General features: G+C 50.5%; 1 protein-coding gene across 1 annotated transcript in view; it reads left to right on the forward strand.

The window, feature by feature from the left end:
- Positions 1–10,962, forward strand: part of LOC123021962 (vascular endothelial growth factor receptor kdr-like) — a 143,112-nt gene extending 132,150 nt beyond the window's left edge. The window contains exons 29-30 of the mRNA XM_044427244.1: positions 371–471; positions 5,855–10,962. Of these exons, the coding sequence (XP_044283179.1) occupies positions 371–471; positions 5,855–6,053 (300 nt within the window). The 3' untranslated portion in view covers positions 6,054–10,962. The remainder of the gene's footprint in view (positions 1–370; positions 472–5,854) is intronic.
- The last annotated feature ends 1,307 nt before the right edge of the window (positions 10,963–12,269 follow it).

A 12,269-nucleotide genomic window follows, 5' to 3' on the forward strand; every position in this document is an offset into this window, starting at 1 on the left:
TCCCTCCCTCCCTCCCTCCTTAATTAGCAACTCAGTGCAGTTGCTTTTCAGATACCAGAAGTCACTGAGATGTGTCATTAAAATGCTTCCACAGCCTTCAAAGCAGCCACGCAGGGCTGCAGCTGGGCCTCTCCCGCCAGCTTCTTCTTTTTCCTGGGCCTGGTATTGTGTCTGCTTGGGCCATCACGTTTTGACAGAAGGGCTCAACTTCCTTCTGCACTTCCTGCCCTTGCTAGGCTGCACTTGCTCTCAGTCCTAAATGTGAGGCTGCATCCTGGGCTCAGGGAAGCCATGGAGCTCTCCTCTTTCAGTCGGAGACTGTTGAAACACTTGGGCTTTTCTCCCCTCCCTGTTCCCCAACTCTTCTCAGGAAAGCGAGTCAGATAGTGGGATGGTGCTGACCTCCGATGAAATCAAGAGCCGGAAGAGACTGGAAATCCGCTCCTGGCCTTACGGGATAATGGCTCTAGCGTAAGTACCCTTGCATGGGCTGTATTGCATGTTGCTGAAATATTCTCATGAGCTGGCTTGGGATAAAATGCAAAGCATCTTCACATACGTCTTGCGTGTAGGGCAAGCACCCAAAGGAGGAGGGGAGCATCCATTCTGCTGGCCCCGATCCTCCTCCTAGGCACAGTTTGTCTGCATACAAGTAATGTGTGAATAGACAGACAGTGCAATCCACAGACATAGACCTGTTATCCGCATAACACCAATCCATGGTTTATTGAACCCATGGTTTATCTGGCAGACAACTGAACAAACAAAGATGGTCTTAGTTCCACAAGAACATAAGAGCCATGCTGGGTGAGAATGAAGTGCAGCGACTTGTGGACCCGCCAGGTGCCACTGGGAAGCCTGTAAGTAGGACAGGCCAGCGCTGCACCTTCCACCGTTGCTCTACGGAGGCCCATGGCCCCGATCTTGGAAGCAATGATCCCCTTCGCAGGGCCCTTATCTCCCACTGCTGGTGTGAGTAGCTTTGCTGCCTCCATCAATTACAGAAGTCTGAGAAACTGGCCCAACTCCTACGTCTTACTTCCTCTGTGACAAGACTGATCCCTGCCATTGGAAACAGATGCTGAGTTAAACGCTGGCGCAAACAGAGCTTTGCATCTGCCCACAGCCTTGGGAAGGCAGCTCTGGGGATCAACTCTGCCCTTCCCCACACGGCTTGCTGAGGCCAGTGGGGAAGGAACATGTCGCCCTTGTTAATGAGCTCTCTCCTTTTATCGAAAACATTTATTCTGGACCTGTTACAGGCAGTCTTCCTTCCCTTGCACAAAACCTCTGAAAGGCTTAGCAGAGCTTCCAAACCAGGGCTGCTCTGGGGGCTCACAACCCGCTCCCAACCCCACCCAGGATCAAGCTGTTTGTTTGTCTTGCATTTGTTTTCTTCCCCGAGTTGAAAGGGGAGAAAATTGGCCGTCCTCAAGTGCAGAATGCTCCTGTCGAGAGCTTAGGGGAGGCAAATATAAAGCGGTGGGACTCGAAATCCCATTGGATAGCAAGAACAATTTGCTGTGTCAGATGTTCAGAAGCCAAGGAGAAAAAGAGTGCAGCATTTGAGGGAGCGCACTGAAAACGTGTGGAATGTGAGCCCTATTCCGCTCTTCCCTCCACAAAAACATGGAATGCTGCATCCCTTTCCCAGGAAAATGAACCTTCAGCCAACCAAGCAGGTCAGAGTGGGAGAGCAGAGGCAATGCTGCTCCCTCGCCATACCTGAAGTATTTGTGTGGTGTAGCCTGGACTGGCAGCTGGGTGTCCTCTTACAGAAGATTGCCCTCTGTTTGCGGGGGTCCTCTGTTTGAAGGGCTATCCTGCCCAAGCCCAGTTTAAATTGAACATGCCAGAAACATGTTGCCCAGCCACAGCTAGCCCCTGGAAGGCAAGCAAACAGCTCACTTCTTCTGATCTCCTTCTGGGCATGCTTTTCTTCCTTTCTGGCAATCCATGAACTCTGCCCTGCTTTCCTTTTGTGGCAGAAGGGACCGTGTTGGTTTAAATTCTTTCTTGGAAATGATTTTATTTGAAACTCAGAAACAATTAGTCCTGCAAACTCAAGCTAAGAATCTAGGCATTCTTTGCGTAGGGTTCAAGTGAGGTGCCACAGCCTCTAGGAGGATTTAGTGGAGGATTTTGTCTAGTGAAATCCAGCTGAGCTAGCATTCTCGGCAGTGGCAGGCCTTCCCACTGCAACACACAGGACCAAACTGCAGCCATTCACTGCTCAGGGAGACGCTTATGCAGCAAATGCAAGTGGCCAGCCTGCCTGTGGGACTGGAGCTGAAGGGTGGGATGCCCACCTTGCACTCAGAGGGCCGAAAGTCGGTTTTCAGTTAAAAGGGCGAGATAGCAGGTGATGTTTCACTTTGGCTTGTTTGATCATGTGATGGAGGTGGTCCTATTCTGGGCTCAGCAGGAGAAGGCAAGGTGCCCTAGAGAAGACCATCAAGCTAGGGAAACCCAAAGGCAAAAGAAGATGCGGAGGAAAGGGAAAGGGGGGGGGGAGAAGGCAGAAGACCAAGACCAAGTCCAAATATGATATGATTTGATTCCATACAGGAAGCCGCAGTCTTGAGTTCACAAGAACTGAGCTGGGCTCTCATGGGTTGGACAGTCGGGAGGACATTCAATGGTGGGGTACCATAAACTGGAGATTACGTGATGGCACAGAACAGCAGCAGTAGCAGGTGTTGTAGGAAGACTCTTCCCTACTGGAGAGCTGCTGCCAATCTGGGTAGACAATACTGGGTTAGATGAGGAGATGCTTTGCTGTCTTTTTTAAAATTAAACTGCTCGCTGAGCAGTTGCGTGGGTGCTGCTGGATCGCCAGACCTGAATCCTAGAATCCCAAAATGGAAGCCAACTGAAATGGGCAGAGGGATCCCGGCGTCCCTACTGGTGCGCTGTGATGTCACTATGACTTTTGGTGTTCACACCACCGCTTTCTAGCACTTGGCACAGACCAGGAGTGCATGCCCGTCCCTAAACCTTCACGTCCCTCCTTCCTTCCATTATTTGCCCCATGAAGCAGATAATACAGTTATTCTGACACCAGCGTTTGCCACAGCAAATTCCAATTCAGACTCTGAACCATTATCAAAACTATCAAGGGCTTTAAAAACTGTTCTTCTGCAAAAAAAAAAAAAGTGTCTCATTAAACACACTCAAATGCCATTACAGGCCCCCGCGGCTCACTTACTGTAATTACGGCGGGACTCAGATGCAAGGTATTACTTGCTGCAAAACGCAAATTGATCAGGATGTCTCCCTTCAAGGGTTGCTGCGCAGCATTTCTAATGACCAAGGAAGTCTGTCCAGGCTGCAATTCCAGACACTGATGGGGGTTCGACAGGGCCTCGTTGCTAAGGCTCAGCGAGTTGGAATGGAGTGTGGGAGTGGGCTAGAGCCAGCCTTGAGCGGAGAGGAAGAGCAAGTAGTCTGCCCAAAGGAGGGGCATCAGGTTGTTCAAGCCCTGCTTGAGACCTACGTTCTCCAAGCTTCCGCTTTCCCCCACATGCAAGGCTTCTCCCCTGCCCCTGCGTCCCTGCGCCATCGGCTCATACGCCTGGCCTCCGTGCTGCAAACGGAATTCCCGAACTCAGAGCCGGCTCCTTGGTTGAAGCAAAGAGTCTCTGATGTGAAATGCGGCTGCGGAAGCTCCAGGGCTTGACCCTGATGGGCTGGGCCTATGAACTCTCTCCCAGCTCTTTGGGGTTCCACCTCTGCCAGCTGGCAATCCTGGGCCCTGCAGTTTGATTACCCGGAGCCTGACACTGGGCAGTCCCAGCACTGCATCTGCTCCCTCAAGGTGCTTCCCAACCCACAGCTTTGCTGAATGGAGGAAAGGGCTGCTTTTTCTGAGTCGATCGTGCGGGATATTAAGAAGAGAGGAGGAGGACCACCCATGCAAGCCAAGCCACAAGCCACCAAGTGCCTCCAGACTGCCCTTCGATGTCCCAGGCAGGGGTTTCTCCCAAGCCGCCCTGGAGGCTGGGCCTGGCACCTTTGGCTTGCAGTACATTGGCCTTATCCCGAGCACAGGTCTTCCTACTGAGAGACAAAACGCAGCAGAAAGTACTGCGTTTGGGGGGATCTGGGGAAAGAAGGTCTGCACTTACATCCCTGTGGAGCAGGCGCTGGGCAGCTCAGCGTTGGGGCGGCTGCTGAGCAAGGGGAGAAAAGAATGAATGAAATGTCAGTACACAGAGAACGTTAAAAGGGTGGACAAAAAAGGCTGCGGGACTGTTTTAATTTCAGGGTGCAGATCTTGAGTGAAAGGAGTGTTTTCTGGGAAGGTAATTGCATTTCAAATCTGCCAGAGATGGTTAATCACAGAGCCTGCTTCTGACTAAACTTGTCATCCCTCTGACTTGGCAGCAAATATTAAATGTCATTGTTTCAGAAGCACTCTTTAAACATTTGCTGACAAATGCCATCATCTCGAGATCCGATATCTTGGCCAGGGTGAGATGGTGACACAAGCTCCCCCTGTTTATGGGAGCTGACAAAGCTCTTGAGGGCCTTACTGTGTGGCCAGACTAAATCTTAATAGCAGTTCTTTTATCTGCCACTGCAAGTATTACAAGGCCGAGGGCCAAGTTACACAGCTATTTGTGTATCTCTTCCCTTCTCCATTGCCCAGTGCAATGCCTACTAAATTAAAAAGTCAATGGAGCTGTGGAGTCAGCTCACAAGAATTGATGGTGGTCATTAATATTCGTGGGGAGAATACATGCACTTTAGGGAAGAGGGGCTACTCCATCAAGTGTTTAGCATAAAGGGTGCCGGCTGCATGTGAGGATGCTGACACAGATCAGAGATACAAAGAATAATCCATCCTGGCAGCAGAAGTTTCTAAACCTGGGAGCGAGGGTCTGAAGGACCTTTGTACGTTCATAGATCAGCTGTGCCCCAGCTGAATTTCGCTACTCTCCTTCAATACCTCATTTGCTTTAGAGCGGCTTGCAAAAGTTGCTGCAGGCACGGCAGAAAAAGTAGCAGACGAACCCTTCCTTCGCTTGCAGGAAGGACCTCAGGTTTACTTTGGATGTCCTCTGCCTAGATAACAGAAAATTGCAGGGCTTCACCACTGTTGCGTTGTGGGGGTGGCAGGACCCCACCCAATCATGTTCCTCCGAGTCACAGGCCAGCCCCCCCAACCCATGGCTCTGCAACTACAACTCCCATCATCCCCAGGCTCCCATACTACAACTCCCATCATCCCCAGGCACCAGCCACACTGTTTTGGGTTATGGGCATTCTGGTTTAAAAAGTCTGGAGGCCATTCAGGAGTGGGAGTACATCTGCTGTGATCACAGATGGTTCCAGAACCGCATTTATTCGAGCAGTAACTTCCCACCAGAAGAGATGCCACCAGAGGACATGGCCACTCTGCACTCCTCTGTGGGGCACTGCCCCCATGACTTTGGCAGCTCCCCACTCACCAGGCCTGACGCCATGTCCCAGGTGGACCAAGGACCTTCTGCTGCCCTCCAGGTTGGACAGCAGATGTGCCTGGGCCAGTAGAAACTGGTGGTGAGCGTTTATTATGGGTGTGATCTATAGACCTGTGTCCATGGAAGGGGTGGCCAGCAGAGGACTTGCCCCACCCTCCCCCTGGCACCCCACGAGCCCCACCCAGGCTCCCCTGCATGCCAGAGCCCCTGCTGGGTGGAGGTACCACTGCAGTCCTCCAACCCATTTAGACGGCAGCAGGCCGAGAAAGGCACCACCCATCAGCCCACCGGTGCTTCACCAGCCACTGGCCTCCACCCGAAAGAACTGCCAGCCAGCAGTTCCTCTTCCTCAGGGTAACACCTGCTCCTTGCTTCTTGTTCAACCACAGGAGAAAAGCCATCAGCAAGAGCAAGGAGTCCGTCCTGTCGGAGAACAAGCACGAGCCTGTGAAGTACCGCCCAGCGGCCCCGGAGGATGAAGATGCTCTGGAAGAGTCCGTCCTGCTGCCTATGGATGCCAGCCTGGAGTGCCACAGCCCTCCTCCCGACTATAACTCCGTGATCCAGTACTCTGCTCCTCCCATGTAGCCGTCCAGGGAAGGGCCAACCTCACGCATCTCTGCCCATGCAGTATTTTCACCTGGCTTCCCATCTGTGCGGCCTGCTCCAAAGAGCCCATGTTCCAAAGGGAGGATGCACCCCCGAGCGCCCCGATCCACCCATCTTCAGTGTCCAATCCCCAGAGTGAATGGACAGCCTTTCAAGAGCGGCTACCTGGAGGGATTGTTTCACCCAATGCATCTGTTCTCACCTTCCACTCAGCTGGCTTATTTTTCAAAACTCTGCAGGTGCACAAATTACATCTTCCTTCTGTAGGGAACTCTGTCTCAAAGCTTTGCTGCACGCAGGAGAGCTTCTTTTTATGTTGCTCAGAACGAGCTGCCGCTGACAATTCATTGCTAGGGGTTCCTCCTTCAGGGATTACTGCCCTCACAGCCCCAGCTATGCAGAAGAGTTGAGTTTGTTTACTCCTTTGTTTAGCTTATGATTCCTGAAAATCAAATAGATCGCAGCACCAGATGCGTACCTGCCGGACCACACGTGCTAGCGATGCACGATCAACTTGCACTGGAAAGAGGAGCTGATGGTGAATGTGCAGTGACAATCAAGACTTTCTGCTCTTTGTGCATGCAAGGTGGAAGTCACAATGTAGTGACGTTAGGCAGAGGCCATGCCACAGAGAGGGAAATTTTAAAAAAGTGCTTTGGGTATTGTTTTGTGCTAGCAGGGGCAGAAAGCAAACCTGAAATTCCATGAAACTGTGAATGAAAATATCTCTTAAATAGGAATTGGAAAGAATAGCCATGAGGATTTTAGCAGGTCTTCTGCAATAACACTTCCTTCACCCACCTGCCCACCCCATGAATATTTTTTGCTAAACAACCATGTACATATGCATATATGTTTGTATTGCTGCTTAGGTAAACAATACAAGTTAGCTATAGAATACAGAACACTTAGCTAGAGAAGCACTTACCTTACAACTAATTTATTCATAAGATCAGTTACCATTCTGTATAAATCACACCTGCCTTACTGTTTTGAGGTGCTTAGGATGCAAGCTCATTTCAGTCCTGTGCTTTACTCTTAACTTGTGAGGATGTGTGGAAAGCTATGCTTAGGAAAGCTCATTTACCAAGAAATGAGCCAGCAAAGATGGGGAGGGGTATATAGAAAGAGATGCATGCGGAAGTATGTTCTCGTGTACAACAGCAAGAACCCGGAAAGAGTTCTTTATGTGAATTAGCCGTTTGCCTGAAAACCCAGGTAAAATTCTGTTACTGTGAAGAATGAAGCTCAAGAATGAAAAGGACATAAGAAAGGGGAGAAAGGTGACAACTTCTGGAGCAGACGTGTAGCAGTACCTGTAGCAGAGGTTTGATCTGCAGCTGATAGGAAGTAATGAATGGATCAGCTCCCGACTGGGGAGACTGCCCTGCTGATTTCAGCAGATCAACTCCCTGGAAAGGGTGTGTGTTTCTGATCAGAAGAGGAAAGAGGCAGCAATTCATGGCTGCTTCTATATTCTAGCCACCATATTGCTTAGCTTAGAGCTCCTTCCACCTGGTTGCTATTCCTTTGAAAGAGGTGCCCTGGCTTCACCACTGGCTTCAGGAGGTGCCCTGGCTTCACCACTGGCACATCATGGCTGACAATGCAGTGCTGTTTCCACAGCAGATGCATTTTTCCCTGGTCAGATGGCCAAGTTATGTATTTTCGACAGAAAGGCTTTCCTCCACTTTCCCTTTGTTTCCAGGAGTAACCAGGATGGCAGATCACTGCTCAGCCAATAGGAACAAATGAAGTGATGACCTGTCTGTTGCTAGGGTGCTGTGGGCAGTAGAGATCAGAGGCCTAGAGCAGCCCCTTCTATTGCTGCTCTTTCAATGCGACTCTATGGTCCTCACTAGCAAATGTAAGAAAGAAGCTCCCAGGTCCAAACATCATGAGAAACCATGGTGACGTGTGGGGACCATACTGTAAACTGTTGAATCTCTCCACGGTTTGGGGAAACACAATGACAAACGATGGTGAAAATTCACCATGGCTTCTCAGGAGGTATGAACCGAGTCAACAGATCCACTTCTAGACTTACGTGCTTCTGTGGCTTCTGCTCACACCAGTCCAATGGATGCTAAGAGCCCGTTCTCACGAGGAACACAGCTGAGCAGGACCAAGGGTGCTGGCATCTCTCCATGCCACGTGAAAAGCTCATCTCATGGGAGCACTGAATTTAAGCATGCCCACAGAGAGATGGGAAGAGACAACTGGCCATTCCGATAAACCCAGATGAACCAGGTTGCATCTGCTGTCTGTGGAACGGTGGTCCATCCTGCATGACCTTTGGGCACCTTCCCAGCAGTCCCTGAAGTGGCAGAGCAAACATGCCCTAACCCCTTCTCTCTCACAGAATTCTCTGGCAGGGTCCTGAGACTGCGGAGGAATATTAAACTTTCCCAATAGGACTGTTGCCTGTAGTACTGTATTAATATGCGTGTGCATGGAGGGGGGGGTGAGGTCCTTACATACAGCAGTTCGTCAGGAAAAGGAAGGAGAGGAGAAAGCAAAGATGCCTTGGGGCATGAGAGTGAGGTCTGCCCAAAGTAAAAAAACACACACACACACACTAGATGACCTCTGCCCCATCTTCCTTTTCAATAGGATGAAAAGCAAGTCCCCTCCCCATTTTTTGCCCCCGAATGCTGTTGTCCGTGCAATGGGCGGGCACTTACCATTCCCGACAGTCTGCAGTGAACTGTCTCTGTGTGCCTGTTGCAGCACCGGGCTGAAAGCCTGGCGCAGCCTGATCTTTTCTCATGACGGGTGGATCCAACGGGTCTTCTCTCATGAGACCGAAGTGGGTCTTTGGGGAAATTGTGCGGCATACCTCTTCCCAAAGCCATGGTCACCCCGTAGACCCTCTGCCATGCTTTTCCACAGGCTTCCCTGATAGTTCTCCTCCGTGTGTTATTTTTTTAACCAAGAGAATTACTGCCTGAAAATGGACCTGTATTGCTTGTATTGTATTTACTAATATTCTTTGTGCTGTTACCTTATGCCCCTTAATTTAAATACTGTATTTTTCATTGATAGATATAGCTATATAGTCCAGTCCTGTTGGCTGTAATCCTGGACATACTTACCAGGGGGTAAGACCCACGGGGCTCAGTGGGGCTTAGTCCTGGGTGGGCATGTACATGATTGCATGGTTGAAGTCTCTTGGTTCCACTGGAGAGGTCAGCATTTCCACCGCCACCGCCATGTGGGGTTTCTAACAGACCTGACTTTGGCTGGTCTGTGCTCATAGTGTTTAGTTAGCAGAAACAGTTCAGTGTAGATGTCCATTTATGGGGCCACCTTATAGGGCTTCTTAAGTACGCAAAAGCAGGAAGTACCCCATCCCAGGAGTGTCCGGTTTCTCAGGCATGCAGGCAAGGTTCCAGTTTGGCAGAGGAGCCCTCCCCAGTCCCGTGCCTATGGCTGCCTTAGCCAAACACCCCTGGCCCTGACCCTGGAGCACTTCGGGTGTTTCATTCATGTTTCCTGTTAGTGCTACTTGGGCCTCCTTTAGAAACCAAGGACCCCTGTGCATCCTGTGGGGGTGCCTAAGGACGAGGGAGACACGGCTGCCCCAGTTCAATTAGGTTGCTCTCTCTTGCTGGACAGAGGAGGGTTCCGCTGCCCCGTGGAAGTATTTTGGGCTGTTGTTGCTTCTAATGCTACTCAGGGATTCTTCGTGGCCTCGGAGGGCACTCTGCGACCTGCCTTTGTGCTCTGCTTCATCTCAAATATCAATCATGCCGATCCCTTTGTTCCCAATGTGTCTTTCTCCCCTTCTCTCCCTTTGGCGAGCCCTGCACTTCACTTGCAAAGAGGGTGCTGCCCACTCCATTTTCCATTCACGTTGACCCTTCATGCCACACGCAATCATTTCAGGAAAGACACTTGTTCATTCATAACCCGTTTGCATACTGAGCCGATTATTCCAAAAGTCTGCTCTTTGTCCCGCCTTTGTCACAAATCTGCATTCTTCCTTTTTCAAACCAGAAACAAAAGCACAGCGTGCCTTGTTTCTGGCCGCTCACTGGGTTGTACCCAACCTTTTATTTCAGGCAGAGGCTGCAGGGCCTTCCCAAACTGATCCCTCTAGATGTTCTGGGCTACACCTTTCATGACCCACAGCCACGCTGGCCGGGCATGATGGGACTTGTGAAGCAACACATCGGGGGGCCAGCAGGCTGGCGAAGGCTGGACTGAAAGAAAGCTTAAGGGGAGTGTGATGGAAGCACAACTGCTGGGCCGTGTGCCTTTCATCCTGCTTCCCCCACTAGTGAGGGACTGGTTCCAGAAAGAGGCAACGCAGCTGCTTACCATGGCCTCCTGAGCTGTTTGCCGTGATCCTGAGGAAGGTTCCACATCCACACCGACAGTTGCCAGGACAGTGCAGGACAAGTGCCAAATCTCCTTCCACAGGGGACAGCCCTGGAGGTATTTGCAGCCCTGCGGTTACAAGAGGGCAGTAATATTCACGTCAGCCCTGATGCTTCCTTCCCAGTATCCAGACCGGAAGCATCACCATGGTGTCTCTTGAAAGAGAGCAGCTATTTCCCCGTCAGTAACAGCCAGATCTGCACCCTCCAAAAAGGCCGCCCTGCCACTCCCCCTGGCCTCTAAAATACTCTGACCTTTGCGATTTCCACCATATCCAAATGGCCCCGCAGACGGCTTGCCTCCCTCTCCCTGGCGCCCCATCTAGCACCCTTCGTCCAGATAAGCCCATGCCCCAACCTGCTTCAAATACTATGGGTTGGACTCTATGGTGAACCGGTTGCTGTCTGAAGATGGTATGCACTGAAAAACCTGCTCTCTTTATGTAGTCAAAGTGTATTCTAATTATTAACCAAAATATAAATTAAATGGATTCTATATTTATACAGTCTGTCTCTCCTTTGTGTGATTTGTTCCCCTCTGGTGCACCATCTCAGGTTTCAGAAGAGCAAAGCCCTGTGCATTCATTCACTTCTGGTTTCATTCAGTTGAGCCCCAGTTCAAAGAATCCGGCAGCAGGTGATGGGAAAGGCCTCTCTCCCCCACCCCTCAGTCTCTCGGGGCCTGGCAACAAACCCCATGCTTCCCTGGAATAAGGCAGCTTGCTGGGAAGAAAGATGCAAAATCATGGCATGCAGTAGACTTAGGCAGGTCTTTAAGGAAACATTTCCCAAATGCAAACTAACTCTGAGCATCACAGTGGAACAATGAGGCAATCCTTTGAAACACTCTACTGGACCTGGGTACACAACTCTGCTTTGCAGAGCTATTGATTTTAGCTGAAATTCTAAAAACGCCAAAGGAAAGGAGAAGAGCGGGGGAGCAGTTGAAATCTATGGGAAACGGAATCAAAGGAAGCCCCTCCAGAGAGCATTGGTAAAGCAAGCAGGGCAAGAATTCAACCAGTGGTGGAAACCTCAAAGTGGTCATTGATTGAGTAGCTGTAGAAAGCATCGCAAAGAAGCTTCTTCAAGGGATCAGGCATCGTTTTGCAGCTGGGGGGGGGGGCAGGGAGTCTGCACACACAGGACTATTGCTCAGCACTGTCTGTGTGCCAAGTTTCCCCTTGGTGACATTCCATCAGAATCCAGACAGATACTGCTTTCAGTGGGAACCCTGCAGCCTTAATTCTCCTGGAGCACAAAACTGGTACCAAACTTTTCAGAGTCACTTGCCTCCTGGAGAAGGAGGAGCCCTCATTCTAGGTTGGTATCCCAGTAGAGGTTTTCCCCATCACATGTACATTGGAAAAAGATCCTGCTACTTCCAGACCCTGATATGCAGTCCTGAACCACGTTCCAGGTCTCGGAAGTGGCAGAAGTTCCTTCGTTTTGCGAACTCTAACCCTACCCTGGATTTCCCCAGTAACCCTAAAATCTGGCAGAAATCCCCATGCAACGCACCCATTTCTAAAATGCGCACTTGCCGGAGATTTTTATGCCCAGCTCATCCTATCAGCCCCTTCTGAACACGTTCCAGGTCTTGGAAGAGACAGCAGTTCCTTCGTTTTGCTAACCCTAACCCTACCCTGGATTTCCCCAGTAACCCTAAAATCTGCAGAATTCCCCATGCAACGCACCCACTTCTAAGATGCTCACTTGCCGGAGATTTTTCTGCCCAGCTCATCCTATCAGCCCCTTGTGAACATGTTCCAGGTCTCGGAAGCGGCAGAAGTTCCTTCATTTTGCTAACCCT

The sequence above is a fragment of the Varanus komodoensis genome, unplaced genomic scaffold (genome assembly GCF_004798865.1).
Source record: "Varanus komodoensis strain SLA01 unplaced genomic scaffold, ASM479886v1 scaffold18_3, whole genome shotgun sequence".
Taxonomy (NCBI): Eukaryota; Metazoa; Chordata; class Lepidosauria; order Squamata; family Varanidae; genus Varanus; species Varanus komodoensis.